Source organism: Bos indicus, chromosome 10 (assembly GCF_029378745.1).
Source record: "Bos indicus isolate NIAB-ARS_2022 breed Sahiwal x Tharparkar chromosome 10, NIAB-ARS_B.indTharparkar_mat_pri_1.0, whole genome shotgun sequence".
In the NCBI taxonomy this organism is placed as follows: Eukaryota; Metazoa; Chordata; class Mammalia; order Artiodactyla; family Bovidae; genus Bos; species Bos indicus.
Window position 1 is genome coordinate 65371817 of NC_091769.1, and position 13840 is coordinate 65385656.

The 13840-nt window shown below is 36.9% G+C and overlaps 1 protein-coding gene across 7 annotated transcripts in view; it reads right to left on the reverse strand.

The window, feature by feature from the left end:
• The window catches only part of FERMT2 (FERM domain containing kindlin 2), a 77039-nt gene that overhangs the window by 36327 nt on the left and 26872 nt on the right, over positions 1-13840 (reverse strand). For all 7 annotated transcript variants that reach the window (XM_070797615.1, XM_019968923.2, XM_019968922.2 and 4 more), the window contains exon 3: positions 12150-12383. In XM_070797615.1, coding sequence (XP_070653716.1) covers positions 12150-12383 — 234 coding nt within the window. The remainder of the gene's footprint in view (positions 1-12149; positions 12384-13840) is intronic.

Here is a 13840-nt window from a genome sequence, read left to right on the forward strand (position 1 = left end):
CTCTCTTGCTTTTTTTTAATCTCTTCAATAAACAGTGCTAAATGAGAGACTCATGTATTTTTCAAAAAGAACATTAGCTCTCATCTAATGCAATATGCAAAAATTAATTTTATGTATCATAGGCCTGGGCTTCCCAGGTGGCACAGTGGTAAAGAATCTGCCTGACAATGTAGAAGACAAGGGTCTGATTCCTGGATTTGGAAGATCCCCTGGAGGATTAAATGGCAACCCACTCCAGCATTCTTGCCTAAAAAATCCCATGGACAGAGGAGCCTGGTGGGCTACGGTCCATGGGATTGCAGCGAATTGGACACGACTGAGCAACTGAGCACATCATAGACCTAAAGAAAATTTAAGTAGACAAATATTTCTTAGATAGGATACCCACACCCCTTATTAAAAAACAAAAAAAACCCCAACAACTGCCCTTTACTATAAGAAAAAAAAACTGTTGTGAAAACAAAAAGGCAAGCTGTATACTGGGACAAAATATTCACATAATATATTATATCTGACAAAAGAGTTGTATCCAAAATATATAAAGAACCCATTCAACTTAATAATAAGCAGACCAGTGGGCTGAAGATTTGGATAGGCATTTCACCACAGAATACATAAGAATAGCCAAGAAGCATATGCAAAGATGCTCAACATTAATGGTCACGAAATGCAAATTAAAACGACAAGACACAAATACACCCATCAGAGTGGCCAATATGAATAAGACTGATAATACCCAGTGTTGGTAAGGATGGAGAGTAAGTGGAACTCTTATACTCAGTTGCTGGGAACATGAAATGCAAAATTTTGAAAACACCTTGGCAGTTCTTTATAAAGTTAAACATGTTCTTTATAAAGTTAGACACTCCCCTCTTATTTAAGAAAATGAAAAGCATATTTATAATAGTTTTACTCACAAAACTCAATAGAAGTAACACAGGTGGAAGAACATGTTATATTTTCGTATCAGTGAACACTACTCTTAGAATGTAATACAAGTCATCAGTAAAAAAAACCCCACAATACTACTGATATATTCAATAACATGAATGCATCTCAAAATTATTATCTAAGTAGAAGAAGCCAATTAGAAAAGGGTACATATACTGCATGATTTCATTCACAACATTCCAGAAAATGACAGCAAATCTACAGTGACAGAGCAGATCAATGACTGTTAGGCTAGAGTTTGATAGTTAATGGAAATGTTCTATATCCTGATTGTAGTATTAATAGTTTCAGAGATGGAAACATTTGTCAAACTCATTCAACTGTACACTTTAAATGAGTAGAGTTTATTGTACATCAATTATACAAAAATTAAGTTAATTAAAAAATAAAATGTAAAGAGAGGGAAAGCCAAGGAAAAAAAGCAGCAGAAAGAAGTGCTAGTTGTGTTCTTGGAGTGTTTGGTGGCATCTACGCCATCTGTCAGTATGAGGAGAACAGACAATGAAATCCAAGTCCCGGCGTAACTTGTAATGCTGCAGACTGCTAAGTCACTGGATCAGAGTTTGACAGCAGGTAATCTGTACTTTCAGAAACCCACAGTCTCCACTGTGTATTAGGAACTCCACCCAGTATTAGGAACTCAGGAAGCTTTTTATCTAGAGGAAAATTAGAACTAGGATCGGCCACACTGCTGCAGAGCTGATGATGCACAATTTGAGGCAGAAGCACACAGCCAAACTACCTGGATTCACATCTCAGCTACACTATTAGCTGCATGACTTGGGAAAGCTACTAATTAGCCTACTAGCATCCAAGTTTCCTCATATGTAAAATGAAACTACCACCACAGGAGGTGTTTATGAAAATTCAATGATTGCACAGGGCCTGACACACAATAACTACTTCGTAAGTATTAGGTATTAATGTTTTTTACTAATTTAAAAAAATATACAATCATGGTATACATTTGGAAATTACAAGAAAGTATTAAGACATTTAAACCCTGTTTGTGAAAAATGGAATATGACTATGTGATTCAGTGATTCTTAACAGATGTACAAAACTGTGCCCATTATAAATAATGGTTCTGCAAACATCTATATATATCTACTTTTCCACATTTTATCTCTTTAGAAATTCACTGGAATAGAATTACTGGATCAAAGGTTAAATGAATTTTAAGGCCAAAATGTAGCAACTTGGGCATGTGTATTATTTTTTTAAAGCTTTATTTTTAAAACAGTATGTTTATCTCCTTGTTTTAATTTACATTTCTTTGATTATTAGTGATAATCTATACTTCCCCATGGGTTTTTAGCTATTTATATTATTCCTTCCTTTGCTCATTTTTCTACTGCTGCTGCTACTGCTAAGTCACTTCAGTCGTGTCGGACTCTATGAGACCCCACAGATGGCAGCCCACCAGGCTCCCCCGTCCCTGGGATTCTCCAGGCAAGAACACTGGAGTGGGTTGCCATTTCCTTCTCCAATGCATCAAAGTGAAAAGTGAAAGTGAAGTCGCTCAGTCGTGTCTGACTCGTAGCGACCCCATGGACTGCAGCCTACCAGGCTCCTCTGTCCATGGGATTTTCCAGGCAAGAGTACTGGAGTGGGGTGCCACTGCCTTCTCCTAAATTTCTTCAAATCAGGGCTTCCCTGGTAGCTCAGCTGGTACAAGAATCCACCTGCAATGACGTAGACCTGGGTTCTATCCCTGGGTTGGGAAGATCCCCTGGAGAAGGGAACAGCTACCCACTCCAGTGTTCTGGCCTGGAGAATTCCATGGACTGTAGAGTCCATGGGGTTGCAAAAAGTCGGACACAACTGAGTGACTTTCATTTTCTTCAGATCAAAGTTATTTTGCATATAAAAGTTAACATGGTAGATACCACTGCAAACCACACTGAACTTTTTTACTCATTTACACCTTAAACCATGTTTAAAAAAGAAATCCAAATCTTTCAATAACTAAATGGATTTTTTTTTGTTTCTCTGTTGGTTATTTGAAGTTTACTATTAGGAACACTCTGGTATACATTAGGTTTTGTTTTGTACTTATTTGCTATTTCGGGGTGAATACTTCTCTGAAACATGAACATGGAATTAGTAGTAAAATTGTCCTGAACAAATACTTTACCAAAGAGCAGATGAACATCTTAGGTACTAAACAGCAGAGATGATATTAAAAATAAATGTTTGTTCCTTAAATTCTGTCACTTAAGCTTCCAGGCAGGTCTTTTTAAAGTTAAAAGTAGTACAGTGACTTCTTTAGCTAAAGTCATAAAATTAAAAATCAAAGATTTTCTTCATCTTGTATATTCAAGTTGAGATAGGGCTGGGACCTCGGACCCTTTACCGGAGTGCTTGCACCTGGACAAATGTCTCCTCAAGCAACAAAGAACTTATAAGGAATTAAAAACAACTGCATGCACGCGCAGTCAGGGCAATTATGAACAATAAGATACAAAAAGGCCTCAAACCAACTTTCATTTTGCAGGTGCTGGGAGCTGAAGGAGGGTACTGAGCATGATCCCTGCACACAGCACCAAGGGGTGAGCAGATCACCTAACCAGCCCTCCAGCCCAACCCACAGATCTGCTCCCACCAGATCCCCACTTAAGGATCCCACCCTCCCTCAGAGAATGAGCAAGGGGACTTGTTACCTGTTTTTGCTCTGGAATAGCATGAGTCCCAATAAAGCCATGCCTGAATTCCTCTTTTCAATTTCTATTGATTAAAGAGCCCAAGGACACAATTCCATAACAAAGGTAACCTATTTATCCTTGAAAGTAATTTTGGGGATTTGAATCAGTAGTGTTAAGTTGTACTATGTAGATTCAGAAATTCAGAAGATATTTCAAGTATGTCTTTTGAGCCATATTTATTTAATTAACAGAACTGAATCATAATGGCCTAGAATACTTTTAAAAGAAACAAGATTTAGCATGCTAAGAGATCTAATGATTTATGGATTGTACTTTCAATTCTCAGTGTACCTCAGCTCTAAATGCCACCACTGCCATGCTGGGAGTAAATAAAAACATTAGAAAATTCCAAGCTTCTGAATAATCACTTGTCTCCTCTACTTCAGTATTAAGTGGGGGCAGGGTGGTGGTGGTAATCTGTCTCTCCACCCATTCATTTCTCCAAAGCAAATCATAAACTGGTACAGGGTGGAAAATCTAAAAAGTACATAGGACATAAAGCTAATCACGCCTGAGATATGACCTGCTTCTACCACAGTTCACCATTACCAAGTTTGGTGGGAGAGAGGAAAGCAAGCAGCACGCCTCCTAAATCTCTAGTACGTCCTTTCTTCTTGAGAATCACTGCACTACATGATTCATCCTTTGAGATTTTTGTTCATGGGCCATTTCCTGTCAGCTCACAAACCAGCCATGAACATTTTTAGAAAAATGAGTACTGTTAACTGTTAACTAGCTTTTTGCTCATAGGCAGATGAAGCAGCTCCTAACTACATGTGCCTGTGAGAACTGCTTGTGATGTAAAAGTAATTATATTAAAAACATATGTTTAGGTCACACACCCAGATAATACTCTTAGTGACTTGGGGGCTCCAACAGCTTGTTTTATAAAAGTTCTAGTGATGGATGTTAACTAAACTTATTGTGGTGATCATGTCACAATACATATAAACACAGAATCATTATGTTGTACACCTGATGTTTACGTTTATGTGTCAGTCGTATCTCAATTTTAAATATCTACAGGTAATTTTGATTCCAACTTTTTCTTGAGAACTTGCAGCTAAGGGAAAGGGTAGGAAGAGGAGAACGACATCTTATTTCTCTAATGATAGACGGTTCTATATGCAGCAAGGTAGCTGTTGGCTACACATGAAGTCTGTGAGTAAGTGATTTTCATTTCATTACAGCAATAACCAAAAAAGGTAAATCCATATGCGATACTATTTTAATGCTACAGGAACTTAGGACTTATGTATTTACTCTGTGTCTTACATCAGGAAGAAATTAAACTAGTGAATTTAGGAATCTGAATCACATGTGTAAGAGTGGGCTTGGTGAAGAACACAAATAATTAAATAAGATTTAGATTAAGATAAAATACACTTACAGGACTATGAGATGTAAAATCTTTAAAATGGGCATACCAAAATACAATGCTGCCTTTCCTTTATGCTAAATTATAGTTCAATAATAAAGAGATAGCAGCATTTATGAGTCACTACAAAAAACAGTCAGAGAAGGCAATGGCACCCCACTCCAGTACTCTTGCTTGGAAAAGCCCAAGGGCGGAGGAGCCTGGTAGGCTGCAGTCCATGGGGTCGCACAGAGTCAGACACGACTGATGCAACTTAGCAGCAGCAGCAGCAGCACACAAAACAGTGATCTAGGATCTATTTATAACAAAATGATAAACTATACAGCAATAAAATCCAAGGTTCAAAATCAATGTTATCAAGTAGAGTACAAGTCTAGTGGAAGACAGGTAACATAAATTACCTATATAATTATGTAATATACATAGTGCATATGTATCTCAAAAATTATGGGGCTGAGGAAATGGGAAATGAAGGAGGGGAGAAGGGTACTCAGGTAAAATAATAAAACAGATTTTGTTTAAAAGCAGAGTTTTCTTAAGAGTTTCCAATTAAACATGTAGGTTGAGTTCTTGCATTTACTTTCACTCTTTTCCAAAAAATCATACCAAAATGTAGAGAAATAAAATATGAACCTAAAAGGACAAAACAAGGAGAAAAACATCAGATCAGCAACATCAGAAAAATGTTGAGACAAAAGCCAGATGGGAGACAAGCAAATTCTTAGTAAACACAAAATCAAGGTGTCTGCAGGAAACACCAATGGGAAACACATGGACTCACTATGCTAAACATCAAGCATGATCATGTGCTCCAAAGAGAGACAAGAAAAATGAATCCTGTCCCATACTAAATTACACCTACCCCTTAGATACAAGCCCTTTAGGATTCCTTAGAGGAAAATCTGAAAAGCCCCAGAGAAAAGATCCTTTAGATACTGACATTTGAAAAGGTTTGCTCAATGTCTAATACCCCTTAGAGGGACAAGCTAAACAAGCTAAACCCCATTCAACTAGAGCTTCCTATCAGGTATCTGTATGAATGGAAAATCGGTGACTGATAAGACATTATAGAAAGGAATCTGTGGCAGGCAGAATTCTAGAGACAGCCCCTTAAAATTTTTGCTCCTGGTTATACAATCATGCACTAATCTAGCAACTGCTGTGAAGAGACTTTGCAAATGGAATTAAGGTTACTGATCAACTGATTTTAGGGAGATTATCCTGAATTCTCTCAGTGGGTCCAAAGCAATTACAAGAAGCCTGCCTAACAGAAAAGAAAGGCAGAAGGAAGCAGAGGAGAGATAAGACAGGAGAGGTCATATAGACTTGAGAAGTAAGAAGAGCTGGACTTGCTATTGCTGACTTTGAAAAAGGAGGAGGGTCACAAGTCAAGGAATTTAGGAGGCCTCTAGAAGCTAACAAGGAGATCAAACCAGTCAATCCTAAAGAAATCAACCCTGAATATTCACTGGAAGGACTGATGCTGAAGCTGAAGCTCCAATACTTTGGCCACCTGATGCAAAGAGCTGACTCAATCATTAGAAAAGACCCTGATGCTGGGTAAGATTGAAGGCAGGAGGAGAAGGGGGCAACAGAGAGGATGAGATGGTTGGATGGCATCATCAACTCAATGGACATGAATGTGAGCAAACTCCAGGGGACAGTGGAGGACAGGAAGCCTGGTGTGCTTCAGTCCATGGGGTTGCAAAGAGTTGGACACGACTTAGCAACTAACAACAAGACAGAGTAATAAGAATGTGATTTAGCCTCCTGCTTTATTTAAACAATAAAGGAATAAGAAAGAAAGTTTTTCAGATATTAGACAACAAGGAGCACAGGAGAGGAGAGAAAAAAAACAATGAGCTGTTTGAGTATACCAGTTTACTGTCTAGAAGTAGTTCAGGGTGGGGAGGGGCAAACGGAGTCAGGTCTTGCTGAGTTGAGACATCTGAGATGGAACCCAGGGAGGCCAAGATGACTAGAATTTGTGGGTCAGAGTACCAGAGAGAAGAGAGCTCTGGAGATCTGCAGGGATCCTCTGGGATCTGGGTGAATACAGATCTGTGTACCTGTGAGGTAAAGTTTTCCTAACACACTGGATATTGAGAAGAATCCCCAGAAGAAAATCAGCTCCAGACTAATGGACTTGCCCTTAACGCTTAAAAGCAAGTATCAAAAGGATTCAACTGATTCCAGGTAATCTGACTGAAAAATCTAGCAGAAAAAAAAACAAAACCCCAACATTACTTAAAGGAATACACAAAGAAATCCAGCCAACAGTGTAAAATTAACAGACTCTAACATTCAAACAGAAATTACCAGACAAAAAAGAGGCAGGAGTAAAGTTGGAGGGAGCGGTATAACAGATTATATAATCAATTATAGAATTGATTATATAAACAATTATAGAATCAGTAATCAAAGATATGAAAATGGCTATTTTAAGTACACTCCACGTGTTTAAGAAAGGAAAGCCATACAAATAATGAAAACAAATTAAAATTTATGTATTTTTAAAATGCCAAAACCAAACTTGTAGTGATGAAAACTACATCTGAAATGAATACTGGATGGGATTAACAGAACATCAATGAATTTGAAGATAGCAGTGAACACTATCCAAGATGAAACTGAGAATAAAGACCAAAAAAAGGAAAAGAACATCAGCAACTTACAGAAGAATAACAATTGCTCTAGCATATATGAAACAAGTCCAGCAAATGATAGCAAGTGTGGGAAGGGACACCAAAAATTATTTGAAGAACTAATGGTTGAAAATTACACAAATTTGATAACTGTAAATCCATAAATCTAAGAATTACAATAAAAACAGAATAAACTTAAAACTAGGCCAGGACACATCAGAATATGAAGTAAAGTCAGACAAGGAGAAATATTCATGTATCACTTACATGTGGCATCTAAAAAATGACACAAATGAACTCTCCATTTACTCTTAATAAGGCTCTTCACTTGTAAAGCCTGCATGTCAGAACTCACCTTATATAAAAGAGCTTTTATGTAAGTTCTGGCATGCTTTTGCCAGAAGTGTTTCTTTAAAAAAGGAAAGTAAAATATAACAAAGAACCTCATTTAATCACGACACAGGAGCATTTTCTTATATAACAAAAGAAAACCAAGATAATTTTTACCAAATAAAAAACTAAGAAAGTAGTCGGCCAAAAGTCACACAAGAAAAGAAACAGACAATCTGAGTAAGCCTTTACCTATTAAAAAAATTGAATCAATAATAACCTTCCAAAACAGAAAGCACTAGGGCCAGACTGGTTCACTTAAATTCTACCAAACATTTTTTCTAGTTTTATTGAGGTATGCCTGACATACCTCAGGTATGTCATACAACACTGTGTAAGTTTAAGGTGTACAGCATAATGACTTGACGTACATATACTGTGAACTTACATATACTGATCACCACAGTATTTTCCTTGCGTTAAGAACTTATGACCTACTCTCTTAACAACTTCCAAATAAACCATACAGTAGCGTTAGCTCTCGTCAACATGCATATACCACCTTCCCAAGTACTTAACTTATCTTGCACCTTTTGACCTTGTTTACATGTCTTGGCTATTATAAATAATGCTGCTATGAACATGGGGGTGCAGTTACCTCTTTGACCCAATGTTTGAATTTCCTTTGGATATGTTCCCAGAAGTGGAAATGCTGGGTCATATGGTAGTCTACTTTTAGTTTTTTGAGGACCCTCCACAGTTTTCCATAGTGGCTACACCAATTTACAGTCCCACCAAGAGTGCACAAGGGTTCTCTTCTCTACATCCTTGCCAGCATTTTATCACTTGGCTTTGTGATGATACAGCCATTCTAACAAGACTAACATCGCTGACTCGATGGACATGAGTTTGAGCAAGCTCCAGGAGTTGGTGATGGACAGGGAAGCCCGGCGTGCTTGTAGTCCATGGGGTCGCAAAGAGTCAGACACGACTGAACGACTGAACGACTGAACTGAACTGAATTTTAACAAATGTAAGCTATATCTCCTGTGGTTTTAATTTGTATTTTCCTAATGATCAGTGGTGATGTGCACATTTTCAAGTACCTCGTTGACCATTTGTAAAACTCCTTTGGAAAATGTCTATTCAGGTCTTTTGCCCATTTTGGGGGGATTTTGATATGGAGCTCTTTATATATTTTGGATATTAACTCCTTATAAAATATATGGATTGCAGATATTTTTTCCTATTCCATAGATTATATTTCATTTTGCTGATCATTTCTTTTGCTGCATACAAATTTTGTTGTTTGATGTAATCCCACCTGTTTATTTTTGCCTGTGCTTTAGATGCTATATCCAAAAAATCATTGCCAAAACCCATGTCAAGGAGCTTTCCTCCTTGACCTTTGAGGAAGAAATTATACTAATATTCTACAATCTCTTTCAGAAGACAGAAGCAGAGGAAATACTTCCTAACGCATTCTATGAGGCTAGCATTACTTTTAATGCTAAAATCAAACAGAGACACTGCAAGAAAACTATAGAACAATATCTCTAATGAACATAAATGCAAAAATATTTAATAAACTACTAGAAAATCAAATTCAATAATGTATTTATAAAAAATAATTACACACCATACTATTAAAGAAATAACTGATATGCTAGACTTTATAAAAATTAAAAATTTCTGCTCTGTGAAAGAAACTGCCAAAGAAAAAGAAAAGCCACTGACCAGGATAAAATATTTGCAAGTCATATCTGACAAAGGATTGTTACCCAAAGTATACAAAGAACTATTAAAATATAACAGTAAAAAAAAACAAAAAGCTTGACTAAAAAATAGGTCACAAACTTTTAAACAGACACCTCACCAAAGATGCATAGGTGGCAAATGAACATATAAAAATATGTCCGACATTTTATGTCATAATTAAAATGCAAAATTATAACAGTGCTAAGCCACTACACATTGATCAGAGTGTCCACAATCGAGAACACAGACACCACCAAATGCTGGTGAGGATTTAGAGCACTACTGAATGTGAACACAGCATGACATGGCTACTTTGGAAGACAGTTTAGCAGTTTCCCACAAAACTAAGCATTTTCCTACCATATGGTCCAACAACCATTCTCCTTAGAATCTACCCAAAGGAGTAAAAGCCACATGTTCACAAAAAAATCTGCACATAAATGTTTACGGCACCTTTATTCTAGTTGCAAAACTTGGAAACAACTAAGATATCTGTGAGTAGGTGTGGAAAATAAACTGGCACATCCAGACAATGGGATATTATTCAGCGCTTTAAAAAAATGAGTTATCAAGCCATCAAAGGACATGAAGGAAATTTAAATCTGTATTACTAAGCAAAAGATAATCTGAAAAAGCTATATATTGTATGATTCCAATTGTACGACATTCTGTAAAAAGCAGAATTATGGAGACAGTAAAGAGATGAACTGTTGCCATGGGTTGGTAGTGGAGGGATGAAAAGGCAGAGCACTGATTTACAGAACAGTAAAACTATTCTGTATGGTATTATAATAATGGTTATACATTCGTCCAAACTTGTGGACTATACAATATCAAGAGTAAACCCTAATGTAAACCATGCAGTCTGGGTCATAATGATGTGTTAATGAAGGTTTATCCTTATAACAAATGTCCCATGCTGGTGTGGAGTGTTGACAGTGGGGAGGCTGTATGTGTGGGAATGAGAGTAAACAGGTACTTTCTGCTATGAGAGTAAATAGGTACATTTTTCTGAAAGTAAAAATGTACTTTCTGTTCCATCTTGCTGTGAACCTAAAACTACTCTAAAAAAAGTTTATTAATTAAAAAAAATTGATAAGTGATATAAACAAGCAATTCAAAAAAGAAACTGAAATGGCCAGTTAAGACATAAAAACATAGTTATCTTTATAAACTAAAATTTTTTTCACTCAGAGAAACAAACAATAAAAACTGACAACATTCATGTGTTAGTGATGGCTTCGGGCAGTGGGTTTTCACACAGTGCGAGTTGGAATGTAAACTGGTATAACCACTTGGGAGTGCAATTTGGCAGTATCTGAAATGAATTATGTATACACTTAAAACAAAACAATTCTACCTTCTACTTCTACACCAACACAAAAGAGAAATTCCACCACACATGTACAAAATAATGTAAGATACTGTACAACAACTACAGTAACATATTTTTTGAGTATATACACTCACAGATATGAATATGTGTATGTATGTGTCTTTATGTATTTTCAAAAGTACTGGAAAGATACACACTAACCTTATGACAGTAGCTGCTTTATAAAGGGAAATTAGACAAGAATACGAATCAAGAACTTTACCTATATTATTTGACTTTAAAAGTTTAGCAAATGACAAAATATCAACTATTAATTCTAGATGATATTTAGGTGAATGCTACATAGGTCTTAATATTTTTCTGTATTTTTATTTTTCTTCTTAGAAATTCCATTAAACATAAAAAAACCTTGCAATTTGAGTTATTAGATCAAAACAGTAATGTCCTGTATTTCCCCCAAATCTATGGTATGACAGAATTATGTACTAATGATGACAGTGATTCAGATTTTCTCTGATGGTTAAATACTTCCTGTCATATGACAGAACTGGGTCAACCAAACGTAATCCACATCTCATTTCAGAAAACATAAACAGAACTGCTACAAGAGTGGTCAAACTGTAGACTGGTTAAGGAAGGATGCCAACACACGTGGTCATTTCCTTAGGAACTGTGTCAGCCCTTCAGTGAAGGAAGTGACACAATCTGCCTGAATCAATGCAAATACTGATTTGCACTGAAACACTACAAAAGCTACATTGCTCTGATTGCTCCCTTCTCCTTTCCATAAAAATAAAGTCATCAGAAGGAGGTATTCAATAATAATAAATATACGATATACTTCTAGAAAGCAAAGAGCTCTACCAGACTCCTGTTCTAGTTTAACTCAGTATTTCTTTATCTTAAATGTAAAAACGTTAAAGAATAAAGTAATAATTTCACATACACACAAGCACAGATTGCTCACCCCAATCCCTACTCCTCAATGTCAGCCATATACATATCATACAACCCATAATTTCATGAAGAACTGATATAGTACTTACTAAATGTCTTACAGATGTCAGAAACAGCTTTGAAGACTCTATCAGAGAAATTCACTTTCACCTTCACATACTTCATGTTGGGAAGTTGCAGGCGGAGCAGCTTGTGCTGGGGGGTGAACTGAAGCTTAGCATCTGCCTGAATGCCATACTTATCCAAGGTCCAATGCGTCTTGAGAAGCCAAGTTCTCTTCTTTTCCCACCACAGAGCATGGTCAGACCAATCTTTTTTTACATCTATTAAAAAAACAAACAAAACACTTAAAAATCTGCAGGACTGCCTTGAGAGAAATTACAAGCAGAAAACTAAGCAACTAGGTATTTAATATGAACAATTAGTTAAATACTACGTGCCTGTTATGTGATAAGTAATACTAAAGAAATCCTAAAATACCAAACAGCTGAGAAAACACTGCCCTTAAAAGCTAATATAGAAGGCAGCAGAGGCAGAATACACAGGGTAACTAATAATGCTTAAAGTAGACACACACATGACAAAGGAAGCATGACACACATATAACAGAGTATGTACTCTCTGTAAGCATTCAGAGAACATAGAGGACCCTGGGGACTGGAATCAAAAGGACGTATAAATAATGACATGGAGTTGGTGGATTCTTAGCCCAGCTTTGAGCAATGGACATTCTGATGATAAAGTTGGTGAGAAAGGTGAGGTATATGAGGCTGCAGAAGCATGTTGAGGCTAAGGGGTGGTGAGAAGTAAGATGGAACGAAAAAGAACAAAAACCACTATCCTAGGTAAAGAAGAGCCTGGAAAAGAAAATATCCATGAGTAACACTTAACTTGAGAGAAAACAAAAACAAAAAAACTACATCCCAACCACACACCCAAATACATTCCAAGAAAAGTAACTATTTCCCCCCAATATATTTTGGCACAAGAAAAAACGTTAATACCTGTTAAACTATTTAACACTCATATACAATTAAATTAAAAGAAACTAAATTAAGAAAGAGTTGGGACTATAAAGAAAGCTGAATGCTGAAGAACTGATGCTTTTGAACTGGGGCGTTGGAGAAGACCCTTGAGAGTCCCTTGGACTGCAAGGAGATCCAACAAGCACATCCTAAAGGAGATCAGTCCTGAATATTCATTGGAAGGACTGATGTTGAAGCTGAAACTCCAATACTTTGGCCACCTGAGGCGAAGAGCTGACTCATCTGAAAAGACTGATGCTGGGAAAGATTGAAGGCAGGAGGAGAAGGGGACAACAGAGGATGAGATATTTGGATGGCATCACTGACTCACTGGACATGAGTTTGAGCAAACTCCAGGAGTTGGTGATGGACAGGGAGGCCTGGCGTGCTGCCATCTATGGGGTCACAAAGAGTTGGACACGACTGAGCAACTGAACTGAACTGAAATACAGAAAAGTGTAATTTACAGAAGATTTGGCTCCCTCCAGATACAGATCATAGCAATAAATTTACAAATAAAATCCAATTTCAGCTGGTTATTAAAGTAGCAATAAAAGTAAAGAATGTGGGGATCAATTATATGATGAACTAAGAACCAAAAAGGGGGAACAGGATATTAAAACAACAACAACATAGCAAAACAAAGCTTTCCAGAGGGCGGGGGGGCGGGGGGGGGGCAGGGGGAGAAAACTATCATCATGATTCTGATATAAAGCTCATTTGTATACAGTTTTAAAAAGAACTGGTCTATTTTA